Source organism: Heterodontus francisci, chromosome 5, assembly GCF_036365525.1.
Source record: "Heterodontus francisci isolate sHetFra1 chromosome 5, sHetFra1.hap1, whole genome shotgun sequence".
Lineage (NCBI taxonomy): Eukaryota > Metazoa > Chordata > Chondrichthyes > Heterodontiformes > Heterodontidae > Heterodontus > Heterodontus francisci.
In genome coordinates, this window is record NC_090375.1 from 147,258,297 (window position 1) to 147,273,202 (window position 14,906).

Sequence of the window (14,906 nt, forward strand, 5' to 3'; positions counted from 1 at the left end):
CCATACTCAGTCAAATGCTGCCTTGATGTCAAAGGCAGTCACTCTCACCTCACCTCGATTTCAGCTCTTTTGTCCATGTTTGGACCAGGGCTGTAATGAAGTCAGGAGCTGAGTGGCTCTGACGGAGCCTGAGCTGAGTATCAGTGAGCAGGTTATGGCTAAGCAAGTGCTATTTGATGGCACTGTTGACGACTCCTTCCATCAAGTTACTGATGATCAGGAGCAGACTGGTGGGGCGGGAATTGGCCGGGTTGCATTTGTCCTGCTTTTTGTGTACAGGACATACCTGGGCAATTTTCCACATTGCTGGGTAGATGCCAGTGTTGTAGCTGTCCAGGAACAGCTTGGTTAGGGGTGTGGCTAGCTCAGGAGCACAAGTCTTCAGTACTATTGCTGGAATGTTGTCAGAGCCCATAGCCTTTGCAGTATCCAGTGCCTTCAGCTGTTTCTTGATACCACGTGGAGTGAATGCTGGGGACCTCAGGAGGAGGCCGAGATGGATCATCCACTCAGCACTTCTGACTGAAGATGGATGCAAATGCTTCAGCCTTGTCTTCTGCACTGATATGGTGGACTCTCCCTTCATTGAGGATGGGGATATTTGTGGAGCCACCTCCTCCTGTCAGTTGTTTAATTGTCCACCACCATTCAGGACTGGATGTGGCAGGACTGCAGAGCTTAGATCTGATCGGTTGGTTGTGGGATCACTTAGCTCTGTCTATTGCATGCTGCTTCCGCTGTTTCGCATGCAAGTAGCCCTGTATTGTAGCTTCACCAGGCCGATACCTCACTTTGAGGTATGCCTGGTGCTGCTCCTGGCATGCCGTCCTGCACTCTTCATTGAACTAGGGTTGGTCCCCCGGTTTGATGGTAATGGTAGAGTGGGGGATATGTCGGGCCATGAGGTTACAGATTGTGGTTGAATACAATTCCTCTGCTGCTGATGGCCCACAGCACCTCATGGATGCCCAGTTTTGAGATCCTAAATCTGTTCGAAATCTATCCCATTTAGCACGGTGGTAGTGCCACACAACACGATGGTGGGTACCTTCAGTGTGAAGACAGCACTTCGTCTCCACAAGGACAGTGTGGTGGTCACTCCTATCAATACTGTAATGGACAGATGCATCTGCAGCAGGCAGATTGGTGGGGATGAGTTCAAGTATGTTTTGCCCTCTTGTTGGTTCCCTTACCACCTGCCACAGACCCAGTTTAGCAGCTATGTCCTTTTGCACCCAGCCAGCTTGGTCAGTAGTGGTGCTACCGAGCCACTCTTGGTGATGGACATTGAAGTCCCCCACCCAGAGTACATTTTGTGCCCTTGCTATCTATCCTCAGTGCTTCTTCCAATTGGTGTTCAACATGGAGGAGCACTGATTCATCAGCCGAGTTGCAGGGGTGGGGGGAGAGAGAGTGGTGGTTGGTAATCAGCAGGATTGCCCATGTTTGACCTGATGCCATGAGACTTCATGGGGTCTGGAGTCAATGTTGAGAACTCCAGGGCAACTCTCTCCTGACTGTATACCACTGTGCTGTCCACTCTGGTGGGTCTGTCCTGCCAGTACAGCCAATCATATACTCTATTTTTTTTAAATCCCAGAACAAAATACACCAACCAGGTTTCTTTAATAATCAAAGAAAGTATCAGTTTATTATAAAACAAGAATTAACCAGTAACAAAGTAAAGCATTAACACACCAATTAAAATATGAAAGTTCCCATTTTAAAAATTCCCCAACTGCACTCACTGGAAAAAATACAGAAATTCACTCTGCAGAGGTCTGTTACAAAAGAAAAGACCAAAAAAAACCTACTTTGGCCAAATACTTGCTAATACTTGACGAGAAAAGAAAGTAGGTATGGAAGGAAGTCAGTTGTCCCTTTTTTGGTCTGGCATCTGGGTATATGGAGATGGGTCACTAGGATTGTTTCAGAAGCAGTCCATTCTGGAGATGTCGAGAATTATTCCAGTAGCCTTTCTAGGAGACATGTGGCATCAAGGTTTATCTGCCAGCACACACTGGAATAGCAGATTTTTTTCAGCTTCTCAGGAGCTATACGGCACCAGGGATGTTTTTATCCACACTGGATCTTGGCAGGATTTCTTCAAAAAGGTAGAGACGGAGGTGAGCTGGGTGGTTTCTTTTCTCCTTGGCAGGAAAACACCAACTGTCTTCAAACAGTTCACACCCCAACTAAAACTGAAAACAATGTTCAAACCCCGCATAGCGAGTGAACCTCCATAAACCTTGACATGTGGCTTCTCTGTAATCATTTTTCCCCAAGTCACCAAGAATTCTGCTGTTTTCTGAGCCCAAATCACAGATGGCCTCCATCCTAGGTGGCTTTCAAACAACATCTTGTCCTGACGGTGAACTTGGTAAAAAAAAATCCATGGAATCTTTACAGTTTTAACACAAGTCCTTAAAAAATAAAATATTAAAAATAATGGAAGCACATTCGTACCAGTAGCAAGTGGGAAGCCAGGACCGTAATTGAAATCAGGGTCAATGTGGTCTCATGGATTTGTTTTGATCGCCTCAAAAGGAATTTTTCTGATTTTTGTCCCCGAATTGTCTTGGGTTTTTAGTCTGTTTTCCTCACCTCTCCCAGAAGATTGCATAGCTTTGGTTGGTGGGGTGGTTGGGTAGTGTGCATGTTGTCATGCACAAGGTAGCACAACTTTATGGGACAGATTGGACAACTGATCGTTTGCTGTTTAGCAATTTAGTATGTTCCTGGCACTGAGGACTCCTGTCTGTCACCAGAGGGAGCCAACCCTACAGCATGGCTACTTTCCAATTGCCAAGCACAACAAAGCATTGTTCTCCCATCTTTGTAAGTAGATTCAGAACAATGCACTTTTTTATGAATTGGATTTATTTCATAAGGTCTCCCACACCCAATGAGTCATGACAAGTTTCTGGTAAACACACACTAACAATATTGCCCCATTATTATAAATGTGATTACCCAATCAGCTGATAACCTTTGTTAAAAGCATGCTGTGCACCAAGTGGAATCCAGACAGCTTTCCCGATAATCTACGGTTTAGAAGAAGGCACTGTGGCTGCAACTCATTTCAAGAATTCTCAGTTCCCAAACAGATGTTAAAAGCAATCTGCTTTCATAAAAATCAGGGCTATGGAGCCCCTCCTGCCCACAAGTTATGAGCCCTAAGCAATATTGTTTTACCAATCCTCAGGTTAACAATTTACCTTTGTGCCTTTCTCGCTGTAAAGAACTTCGTTTCCAGATCCAATTTCTCCTTTGGCTCCTGGTAGGCCCTGGTCATCCTTTGCACCTCCATGTCCAGGAGACCCTAGACACAAGTATAATTCAGTAAATTAACATTAAAACTTGGTTAAGGCTGTGTAAAGGTTAAAACATTCCTTCTGATGCCAGTTTTTTTTTTTGTAAATTAAATTTAATTCAAAATAATGAGCAAAGTAATTCCCTAGTGCAACCAGTTCCACTAATGCTTTTTACTGATAACACAGCAGCACCATTCAGGAGAGAATTTGAACAGGCTGCGGGAAGAAATTATCCAGACGGCATGTTTAAATTTCAAAGCTTCCCCTCCTTTGCTTCATAGATGGGCTTGATGCCAGACTGTGGAGAGAGCACTCCCTACAGCACTGGTGTTAGTCTGTCTATTCCCCTGGCCTGGGATCCCTGAAGCTTCTCAATTGAGGTTTCCAATGTAATGCCAAATTAAAGCAGCTTCTGTGCTATGAGTCAACAACCAACAGGATGTGGAGTTAGACTGCCCAAACTCATTTCACCTTGGAGCCTTACAGGATGAAGAGAAAGAAAGAGACAGAGAGAAAAAAAAATCATTACTCAAGGTGTGGCCTGACCAGGGTACTGTACTGTTTGACCATCACTTCTTCTGACTTGTACTCTACTGGTTTGGTTATGTCATTCAACATCCTATTGGCTTTGTTGATTGCTATTCTCCATTGGTTGGAAATGTTGGGATAGAAATTGGGTCATGTAGTGCATTACTGAGGCTTGTGCCAATTATTGGATGTGGGCTGCACTGCCGCCAGCTTCCTGTGCAGCCCGCATGGCGTAAGACCAGACGAAGGGCACAGCTACGTGCGCCAGAACAGCCTGAACGGGTTGATGAGTTGCCAGGATTCAAAACTTTGTTAGCCAAAGTCCAGCCCACAAATTTGTGCGTCACTCACCAAAGAACAGGCATGCAGCTGCAATATGGGACTTGAACTTGTACTAATTAAAGGACCGCTCCACAAGTTGAAGGCGAGATGGTTTTCAGTGACTTCTCTTCATGTACAGCTGATGGGAACTCTGTGCTGAGTTCCTGGAAGTTTTTCTGCCAGCCTAGGAATACAACCAAGAAGGAGAGACGACGACCTGGCCCTGGTGTGGGGGCAGTTCTTTCATTGCTCCTGGTCTGCAGCATGATCAGGAAATGGAATGGAGAAGGCGGAGAAGGCAGAGAGGCCAAGCTCTGAAGGAGGAGGAAGAGGACAAGGAGGAAAAGGAGGATGCAGGGAGAAATCATCCTGGACTCTGTGTAACTGGGGGAATGTCAGAAAGTGGATGGTGGGGCTCAGCTTCCACTTCCATCCCAATGTGGACCCGCCAATCACTATCCTCACATTCATTTCACACTCCACTGCACAGCATCCCCTTGGCCAACATTCAGCAATAAAAGCTGACAAGAACCTTCACAAACCATTTTTATATAGCAACACATCGAATTATACAAACAAAAATAAACTATTCAGCCTTGTATAATGTCTGTCTTCCAAGCGCCTTTTCCTGATCTAGTGCTGTTATGCAGTGCTACCCAGTGGCGGCAGCATGGTTGGTAGAAGGCTGTTGACTTTCACTGGTGGAGGCTGCAGATGGCATTGCAGGTCTCCCTTGAGCAGCTCTGGACTTTGAGGGCTTGGCTTCATACTGCACCACCTCGGCATGGGTGATAGTAGTCTAGGCTGGTTGGCTGGAGGGCAACATCAAGGGCACTGATGGAGTGGCAGTGGTGGGAGAATGAAGGTTGTCCTCCTGAGAGAGGGCAGCAGGTTCCTACTCCACAGAGCAACTGCCACATCCCCAGGGGTGGCACCTCTGTAATCCCAGTAACCTGCTGAAGCTCAGGTTGCTGGACTGTTATGGCAGCCTGCAAGCCAGGGCACCCCTGGTATGCACAGAGGCCACAGGCAGCACGGAGAGCAAAGCAGCAACACGGCTGGATCTGTAATGAGTTCTTTTATGTTGTCTGATGCAACATAAATAAGATGCGTGGAGTCCAGTTGGTTGAAGATCACTCACAGGTTTATTAACAGCTAACAAGCATATATAGTACAGAGCTCACTATTTACAGAACCTTAGTCTGGGTGTTACAGTTGTAGAGTGACTTTGGCTCCAAGTCACATGACTGTGTCCTGGCACTTGGCTCATTAGCAATACTAAGATCTTAAAGGGACATCACTCTTAAAGGCAATCATACAACAGGATCCACTCGGCCCTACATTGCTATTGGTCAAATGAGGTGAATAGACGAAAATTGTGTTCTGATCACTTTGATTTCAACGGGCACAGGCAGGTTGTGAATTGCAACCCACACGCCCAAAAACCAGGGCAGATCAAATTCTAGCCCCTGGCATGTTCAATCTACTTAGGCTCCCAGGTTTCTTTCAGTTTTCTCCTTAGCTATTTCAACACCACTCATAAAATAAATGTGTTGCTGATTTTTCCTTCTGATGTGCAGTATTTTGTTTGTTTGTACATTTGTGTTGGCTCTGGTTTCAGTGGGTAGCACTCTCATTTCTGAGTTAGTTGGTTGTGGGTTTAAATCCCACTCCAGAGACTTGAGCAGGAAAATATAGGCTGATACTCCAGTTAAGTACCGAGGGAGTGCTGCACGGTCGGAGGTGCCGTCTTTCAGATGAGATGTTAAACTGAGGTTCTGTCTGCCCTCTCAGGTAGAGGTAAAAGATCCCATGACGTTATTTCAAAGAAGAGCAGGGGAGTTATCCTCAGTGTCCTGGACAATATTTATCCTTCAATTAACATCACCAAAAACAGATTATCTAATCATTATGACATTACTGTTTGTGGGAGCTTAACTGTGGACAAACTGGCTGATACGTTTCCGACATTACAACAGTGATTACACTTTATTGGCTATCAAGTGCTTTGGGACATCCTGAGGTCACGACAGGTGCTTTGTAAATGCAGGTTTCTATTTGGGATATTTTGGGATACAGTGTATGACTAATTTGAGACATGATATATGGTAAATATCAAATGCTTGGAGGAACAGATGACTTTGGAGCCATGGTTCCCGAAGCTCTCCACCACTGGGAGTTTTCTTTGCCTTATGTCTGTGTCTGTTGTACAACTTTATTGCTGTGAATAGTCAACAATATCCATATTGGTGTCATGTGATTGCTAGGATAGTCAAAGGTGAACTAGATGGACCTTGGCCTTTTCTCATTTAGCAATTCCTATGTTCCTATGTACTTGTCTGCATTACATTTCATCAACCATTGATCTGCTCATCAGAATTCTTTGTCCAACTCACTCTGAGCTGTTTCCTCCAATTCCATTGCCCCTCACAGCCTGGGATCATTTGCACATTTGACCATTTACGTCTCTGGGCCTAATTTTCCTTCTGGGTTTGGGAAACCAACGGTGGGACAGTTTCTGGGTCCTGACCTCACCCCCGATTTTCACAGAGGCAGCCTGTTAATTGGCTGGAGAGCATGTTAGGCAACCAATTAGCAGTCTCAGTGGTGGGAATGGAGACAGGCCAGAGCAAGTGCCGGTCCCATTTAAACACAGCATGGCAGCTATTACAGTGGCTGCTGTTTGATGAAGGAATTGATGCACCAGTGATGGAAGAAGAAAGGCAGAGGGCTGGCATCCCGGGCAGAGCTGGCACCCCAAGCAGGGGCTGCTCCTCGGCTCTCTGTCGCCACCCTGCAAGTCCTCTTTCAGGCACTGAGGGAGAGGAGGGAGATCCTCGTTCTGGAGGGAGGCAGGAGGAGGCCACCCTCCTAATCCAAGCTGGCATGGATTGAGGATACTGAGACCATCAGCAGCCAGAATGTGGTCAGGAGGAACTGGGTCCAGTGCTGGAAAAGGTTCAAAGACCTTATTTGCTCTGTCAAGGTGAGTGCAATACCAGAGCCTGATGACAGGCCTCTGGGTATTCAACCTGCAGCACACTCCAGCTGAGGAGCCGGAAGGTGCATACTACTCCTGAATGTGTGCCCAGGATACTTACTGACTTCTCAGTAATGCCCAAAGCCATGGTGCTGTTGAGGACCTGCCAGCACTGATACATGCAGCTTCCTATGTCAATGAACCACTGGCATAGGCCATAGAGGCCAACAGTGCCTTATCGCTCTCTTGTCCTTGCAGGAGAAAAGGGCTCACAATGTCAGAGAAAGGGCACTGTCAGGAGGAGGAGTGCCCTGTCTCCACATCGTGACTGCCATGGAGGAGGGAGCCATGGAGATCGCCAGGGTGGCCCCCCCCAGGAGCAAGTCGGGGAAGGAGGGATGGGCATTCCTGGTGCAGAGGGTGAAAAGATATCGTAATCTGTAGATGAAGTGGATGGAGTGCACTCCTCCCCGTCCAATAACATACCAAAGACTCAGCTAAATGGGAATCCTCAGCACTGAAGAGACCTTTGCTACCACAGGCTAGTTCTCATGATCTCTTCATGTGCCTTCCGCAGGTTCTTACATGTAGGGGGAATGACAGAGTCCTGTGATGATGGGGCAAGCACTGGAAACAGAGACATCAGAGCTAACAGCTGGCGATGGCAGCGCAACGCTCAGATTTTGGGTTTAGTAGTGATGAGGAGCAACACTTTCATTGTGTTGAAGAAGAGAAAAAGTGCACATTTACAGGTGAGGAAAACCCCAGTGACCCACTCAGTGCTTTGTCTGACGCCGGGACCTCTGCTCTCAGCCACTTCTCCCCTTGTGGCCTCGGACGAGGTGGAAGTAGTCTGTAGCGGTAATCCTCATTGTGGAGAAAAGGGCTCACAATGTCAGAGAAAGGGCGCTGACAGGAGGAGGAGTGCCCTGTCTCCACATCGCAGACACACTCACATCGGTGGATCCTCGTGTGCGATTAGATACTGGTTGAAGAGCACGGCACTAGTGGGCAGGAGAAGGAGAGAAAGGCAGAGGAAGCTGTGGGCAGTCCCCCTCGGAGGATGGAGGACAGACACAGCTCTGCTCAGCTGGGTGCAGATTCAGGGCCTCAGGAGTCACAAAAGAGATTCTACTTAGACCGGCAACAAGAGATGTGCTCCCACATGTGACAGTTCCCTCAGGCAGTGCAGGGTCATGGGCTGAGAATGGAGGAATCCATTTAGGTCAGATGCACTGCCATGGCTCAGGGCTTTGAATGCATGAGCTCCTCCAGTGAGAGAGTGGTCAACCTCATGGAGAGCCATATGTGGCAGTACCCTGAGTGGATGCAGGAACAGCACATTGACATATACAGAATACATGCAATGCTCTGTAGCATTGTCCAGTCAGTGGCACTGGTGGAGCAGAGGTGTTTGCAGTGGATGCGGGTTGCGCTCCAGGTGGTGCTCCCCTCCAGCCATCCAGACTATCATCCAAGTTCTGAGGCAGTCACTGAGGATGATGAGGGTGTCACTTCTCACAGGGCATTATCACCATCATCCTCCTGGCCCCTCTGACTGAGGGACTATCTATGCAGCAGGGCCCAATGAGGGAGGCTGTCCCTGCATTGACACCATGCAGGAGCCTCTGGAGGAGCCCCAACTGAGAGCTAGCCTGTGGTAGCAAAGGCCTCTGCAGTGCTGAGGATTCCCATTTAGCTGAGTCTTTGGTATGTTATTGGACGGGGAGGAGTGCACGCCATCCACTTCATCTACAGATTGCGATATCTTTTCACCCTCTGCACCAGGAATGCCCATCCCTCCTTCCCCGACTTGCTCCTGGGGGGGGGGCCACCCTGGCGATCTCCATGGCTCCCTCCTCCATGGCAGTCACGATGTGGAGACAGGGCACTCCTCCTCCTGTCAGCGCCCTTTCTCTGACATTGTGAGCCCTTTTCTCCACAATGAGGATTACCGCCACAGACTACCTCCACCTCGTCCGAGGCCACAAGGGGAGAAGTGGCTGAGAGCAGAGGTCCCGGCGTCAGACAAAGCACTGAGTGGGTCACTGGGGTTTTCCTCACCTGTAAATGTGCACTTTTTCTCTTCTTCAACACAATGAAAGTGTTGCTCCTCATCACTACTAAACCCAAAATCTGAGTGTTGCGCTGCCATCGCCAGCTGTTGCCTTCCCTGTGCTCCGCTGGACTCTAAATAATATGTGGAAGCTTTACCCCATCCTCTTCTGCCCCTGGGATGCCAGGAATATGACGACCCCCTGCACTGCCCGAGGGCATACAGAACAATCTCCCCACAGCCTGCGTATACTTGATGGCACCTGTGTGCCAATGATTGAGTCCCCCTCACAGCCGTGCTCTCTTTTATGGGCCCACCTAAGTTGATGATGTGACCATGACTGGCTTCCTGCTGTGTTGCCCCCTCCATACTCCTGGTCTCCCCCTGACCCAGCATACGCCCCCACCAATCTCCCAAACTGGCACTCAACGAGTTCTCAATGAGTTTGTTAACTATTTTAGTTGGCTTTATGACCGAATCGGGCGGATTTCCAGGGCCCACCTTCCTGCTGTCCTGATGAAACTTGTGAAGGCAGGAATGGCGACAGGAAAACCAGCATGCCAGCTGGCACCACTAATTCTAGTGCCCGCCTGCCTCTGTTCCTGCCCCTGACGGGACCTAGAAATCGTGCCCTCTGAGTCCAAGTCCTGTTTGTAAATGAGAAATAGTAATGGTCTCAACACCAAGCACAGGGACAATGTGCTCGATACTCCTCGCCACCCTCTACACTACACTAACCAATACTTTTCAGACAGTTTCTTCTCCTTTCCCAGGGTGTCAGCTAAGTCAGCATAACTTTGAATTTAACTAATAACCTCTCAAGAGCGATTTGTGGCTGTGAATTTCCACGCCTGCTCCTGCTCAGCTGCTGTAAATTCACTGAAGCGTGGCAGAAATCCCGTCAACATATTTTTGGGGTTCGACAGTTACAATGCACAGTGCGGGCTGAATTTTGTGTGTGTGGTACGGATCTCGGTGGCAGTCCCAGAAGCGGGTGCCATTTCCGCACGAGAGAAATGCAGCCGACCGACTGCGATGATGTGGCGGCAAGTCAATTAATGGCCTTTTGGCACAGGGCCCATCCAATGCTCGAGCAGTGGGGAGGCACGGGGGGCCAATCTCAGCATCACCTGATGCAGAGGCAGGTGCTGGCACCATTTTTAAAGGCCTGCTAGCCCTGCAGTCAGTCCTGCCTTGTAGATTGCGTGCCAATGCCCCTCTGGGTTGGTTGAAGATCACTCACCACCTTAAGCAACTCTCACATTTAAAGGCCTCCCTGAAGAGCTGTAGTCTTCTCTGACAATGCTGCTGAGTCGGGCCAGGTGCACTGTCTGGCACAGTTGGGCCCTTCTTGGCATGGCCTGCTGCTGCTGCTCTCGTCTTGGAGTTTCAGGGCAGGTGCAGCTACCTCCTGGCCCTGCCTCTGTCAGAGGCACTGCATCATGCCATGGGGGTCCAAAAAGATAGGGTGTATGAGACCCATGCCTGGTGATCAATGAGCCTCCCGTGTGCTTCCCTTGCAGAGATGAACCTGTCTTGGCAACTTTCCCTTGGCTACATCTCTTGGCAGACTCCCTAATGGCCCTCAGTGCCCACCCTTGCTGATGGATGATTATTTCACCCAACAGTTTGGGCACCTGATACTGCCATCCAACAGTAGGGGCACCCATTAATGCCACCCAAAACCAAACAACCCTTGCAGACAACCCAGAGACCTAGCCCACCCATGCAGAGTGTACAGCACTAATGTCCAACAATGGTCTCCGTTCCCCACATTCCCCTGTGCAATGCTGGTCATGACTGCCTTTCTGTTGAGGCAATGAGGTCTAGCCTCCATTCTGCCAGCTTTCAATGGCCAGGGTTCTGAAGACACGTGGGGCCGCTGGTTGTCTGCTTAATTCCAAGCCCTCCATTAAATCGCTTTCAATTACATGCAAATACATTAAAACGAATTATTCTATAATTTAAATTACACTCCCTTCTGGTCGGGGCAGCAACGCCCCCTTGTGGCTTTCCCACTGCTGACTAAATCCAGAACCGATGTAATGACATCGTATTTCAGGGCGGACTCATCCAGCACTATTCTCCGGCAACGCCCCACCCCTCCCCTCCAACACCTCCAATCCCGCTCCAAATGGCTCACTAAATCCAACCACATGCGCAGGAGGTTTAGGAATTAAGCTGTTAAAATATTTTTTAAGGGCACAATCCACCACCAGAGAGAGAGCATCATAGAGCACAGTTTCCACTTTGACCTCAGCCAGTGAACTGGGCACACCAGAAATGATTTTCTCAAGTTACTGCTCAACTTATTTGCATATCGTCAAGCGCAAAATCTGCCATGAACCAGCACAAACGGGGAGCACTTTTTACAAAAATCTTTTCAAAATATTCCTTGATATATTTAAGAGTTGTAACAGGGTGCAGTTTGATTAATACAGCTGAAAATGGATTTATCACAAAAAAAAACATTTTTAATCACAGTGCCAATCCACCACCAGTGAGTAAACTGATTTTAAATGATTGAATTTCACTTTTAAAAACAATTTCCTGATTATATTGAAATAAAGACGACTATTACTTAGTAAATTAAAAAGAAAATACCATTTAATTTTTTTATAAAAAGTTCCCAATAGTCTCCTTGCAGCTGAAAGAACCAGTTTAATTCTTAGAAAGCCCGTAAATAGCACATCCTGCGGGCACGGGGCCAGCTTTGTGGGCTGGGCTGACATCTAGTGGATCTTTTATTAAACTAGTGCAAAAGATCACGGAAGGTTGAGTTGAGCGCCGAGCATAATTTGCACTTAAAATTCCACATTCTTTTACGTAGGTTAAGCCAAATTTGGCTGAATTACAGCAAAAATAAGAATCAGCTCAACCACGTGGAAACTCGCGACCATAAAATTTGCAATGCTGTACTTTCAGCTCGACGTTCACAAATTCACAGGCGATTTGAGCCAGTGTTTTACCACAGTGATAGGGAGTGTTCGAACTATGGTAAAAATAACTTAAAATAAAATATCACTTTTAAAATCAGGACAATAAAATGAATAATATAGTACCTCTTTCTCCCTTTACTCCAATGTCTGTTTGTTCTTCATAGGGTGGGCTCTCTCCGGAAGTGCCCGATATAGTCACCTCCTGAAGTACAGCTTCCGGTTGTCCTGAGGAATCCTCAATCTCTATGACAGGAGCTTCAATAGGGGCCTGTGGGTCTGGCACACCGACAAGTCCCTAAAAAGAACAAAAATACATCACAGTCAATGGACAACGATCAACATTGATAGATATGCCTCGCAAATGGGAACAGAATGACCTTCCCTTCAGCATGAAGTCATAAGTGGGGCTGTTTGCTGATGATTGCACAATGGTCAGCACCATTCGTGACTCCTCAGATACTGGAGCATTCTGTGTAGAAATGCAGCAAGACCTGGATAACATTCAGGCATGGGCTGATAAGTGACAAGTAACATTCGCGCCACACAAGTGCCAGGCAATGACCATCTCAAACAAAGGAGAATCTACCATGCCCCCTTGACATTCAATGGCATTATCATCACTGAATCCCCCACTATCAACATCCTGGGGGTTACCATTGACCAGAAACTGAACTGGACTAGCCACAAAAGTACTATGGTAACAACAGCAGGTCAGAGGCTGGGAATTGTGCAGCGAGTAACTCACCTCCTGTCTCCCCAAAGCCTGTCCACCATCTATAAGGCACAAGTCAGGAGTGTGATGGAATACTCTCCACTTGCCTGGATGGGTGCAGCTCCAACAACACTCAAGAAGCCCGGCACCATCCAAGAATAGGCAGCCCACTTGATTGGCACCCCATCCACAAACATTCACTCCTTCTAGCACCGACGCACAGTGGCAGCAATGTGTACCATCTACAAGATGCACTGCAGCAACGCACCAAGGCTCTTTCGACAACACCTTCCAAACCCGCGACCTCTACCACCTAGAAGGACAAGGGCAGAAGATGCATGGGAACGCCATCACCTGCAAGTTCCCCTCCAAGCCGCACACCATCCTGATTTGGAACTTTATCACCGTTCCTTCACTGTTGCTGGATCAAAATCCTGGAACTCCCTTTCTAACAGCACTGTGGGTGTACCTACCCCACATGGACTGCACTACAAAGGACAAAGGACAAAGAACAAAGAACAGTACAGCACAGGAACAGGCCATTCGGCCCTCCAAGCCTGCGCCGATCTTGATGCCTGCCTAAACTAAAACCTTCTGCACTTCCAGGATCCGTATCCCTCTATTCCCTTCCTATTCATGTATTTGTCAAGATGTCTCTTAAACGTCGCTTTTTATCTGCTTCCACCACCTCCTCTTGCAGCACTCAACACCCTCTGTGTAAAGAACTTGCCTCGCACATCCCCTCTAAACTTTGCCCCTCGCACCTTAAACCTATGTCCCCTAGTAACTGACTCTTCCACCCTGGGAAAAAGCTTCTGACTATCCACTCTGTCCATGCTGCTCATAACTTTGTCAACCTCTATCATGTCGCCCCTCCACCTCCGTCGTTCCAGTGAAAACAATCCAAGTTTTTCCAACCTCTCCTCATAGCTAATGCCCTCCAGACCAGGCAACATCCTGGTAAACCTCCTCTGTACCCTCTCCAAAGCCTCCACGTCCTTCTGGTAGTGTGGCGACCAGAATTGCACGCAATATTCTAAGTGTGGCCTAACTAAGGTTCTGTACAGCTGCAACATGACTTGCCAATTTTTATACTCTATGCCCCGACCGATGAAGGCAAGCATGCCGTATGCCTTCTTGACTACCTTATCCACCTGCGTTGCCACTTTCAGTGACCTGTGGACCTGTACACCCAGATCTCTCTGCCTGCCAATACTCCTAAGGGTTCTGCCATTTACTGTATACCTCCCACCTGCATTAGACCTTCCAAAATGCATTACCTCACATTTGTCGGATTAAACTCCATCTGCCATTCCTCCGCCCAAGTCTCCAACCGATCTATATCCTGCTGTATCCTCTGACAATCCTCATCATGATCCGCAACTCCACCAACCTTTGTGGCGTCCTCAAACTTACTAATCAGACCAGCTATATTTTCCTCCAAATCATTTATATATACTACAAAGAGCAAAGGTCCCAGCACTGATCCCTGCAGAACACCACTAGTCACATCCCTCCATTCAGAAAAACGCCCATCCACTGATACCCTCTGTCTTCTATGACAGAGCCAGTTCTGTATCCATCTTGCCAGCTCACCACTGATCCCGTGTGACTAGTTCAAGAAGGCAGCTCATCACCACCTTCTCAAGGGCAATTAGGGATGGGCAATAGCTGCTGGCCCGGCCAGCGATACCCACATCCTATGAAAGAACGAATAAAGAAAAAGACAAATGAATCCGAAGGTGAGGTGGTGGGGGTGGGGGAGGGGGACACTGGGGTGGTGGGTATGGAGATATTAAGTGGGGTGACCAAAGGAACAAATGGAAAGAAAGATCTGGAGAAAGCTTTTAAAGGACACAGAAGTGGTAAGTGAGAGGTGGAGGCAGGATATTTTAGAGAGTGGGGCTGATTTTGCTGAAGGCTCCTCCACCATGGAGAAGGAAGTGGAGGACACATTAAAGGGCAGACACAGTGCATGGGGAACATCGGCTGAAAGAGATTGAGGAGATCAGGTGGGGATTTGATATCTAGGACAAAGAATTTAAACTTAACACAT

General features: G+C 47.9%; 1 protein-coding gene across 2 annotated transcripts in view; it reads right to left on the reverse strand.

Moving 5' to 3' along the window:
• The window catches only part of LOC137370090 (collagen alpha-1(XV) chain-like), a 304,386-nt gene that overhangs the window by 152,171 nt on the left and 137,309 nt on the right, over window positions 1-14,906 (reverse strand). For both annotated transcript variants that reach the window (XM_068032221.1, XM_068032220.1), the window contains exons 6-7: window positions 12,262-12,433; window positions 3,219-3,322 (exon numbers count right to left, since the gene is read on the reverse strand). In XM_068032221.1, coding sequence (XP_067888322.1) covers window positions 3,219-3,322; window positions 12,262-12,433 — 276 coding nt within the window. The remainder of the gene's footprint in view (window positions 1-3,218; window positions 3,323-12,261; window positions 12,434-14,906) is intronic.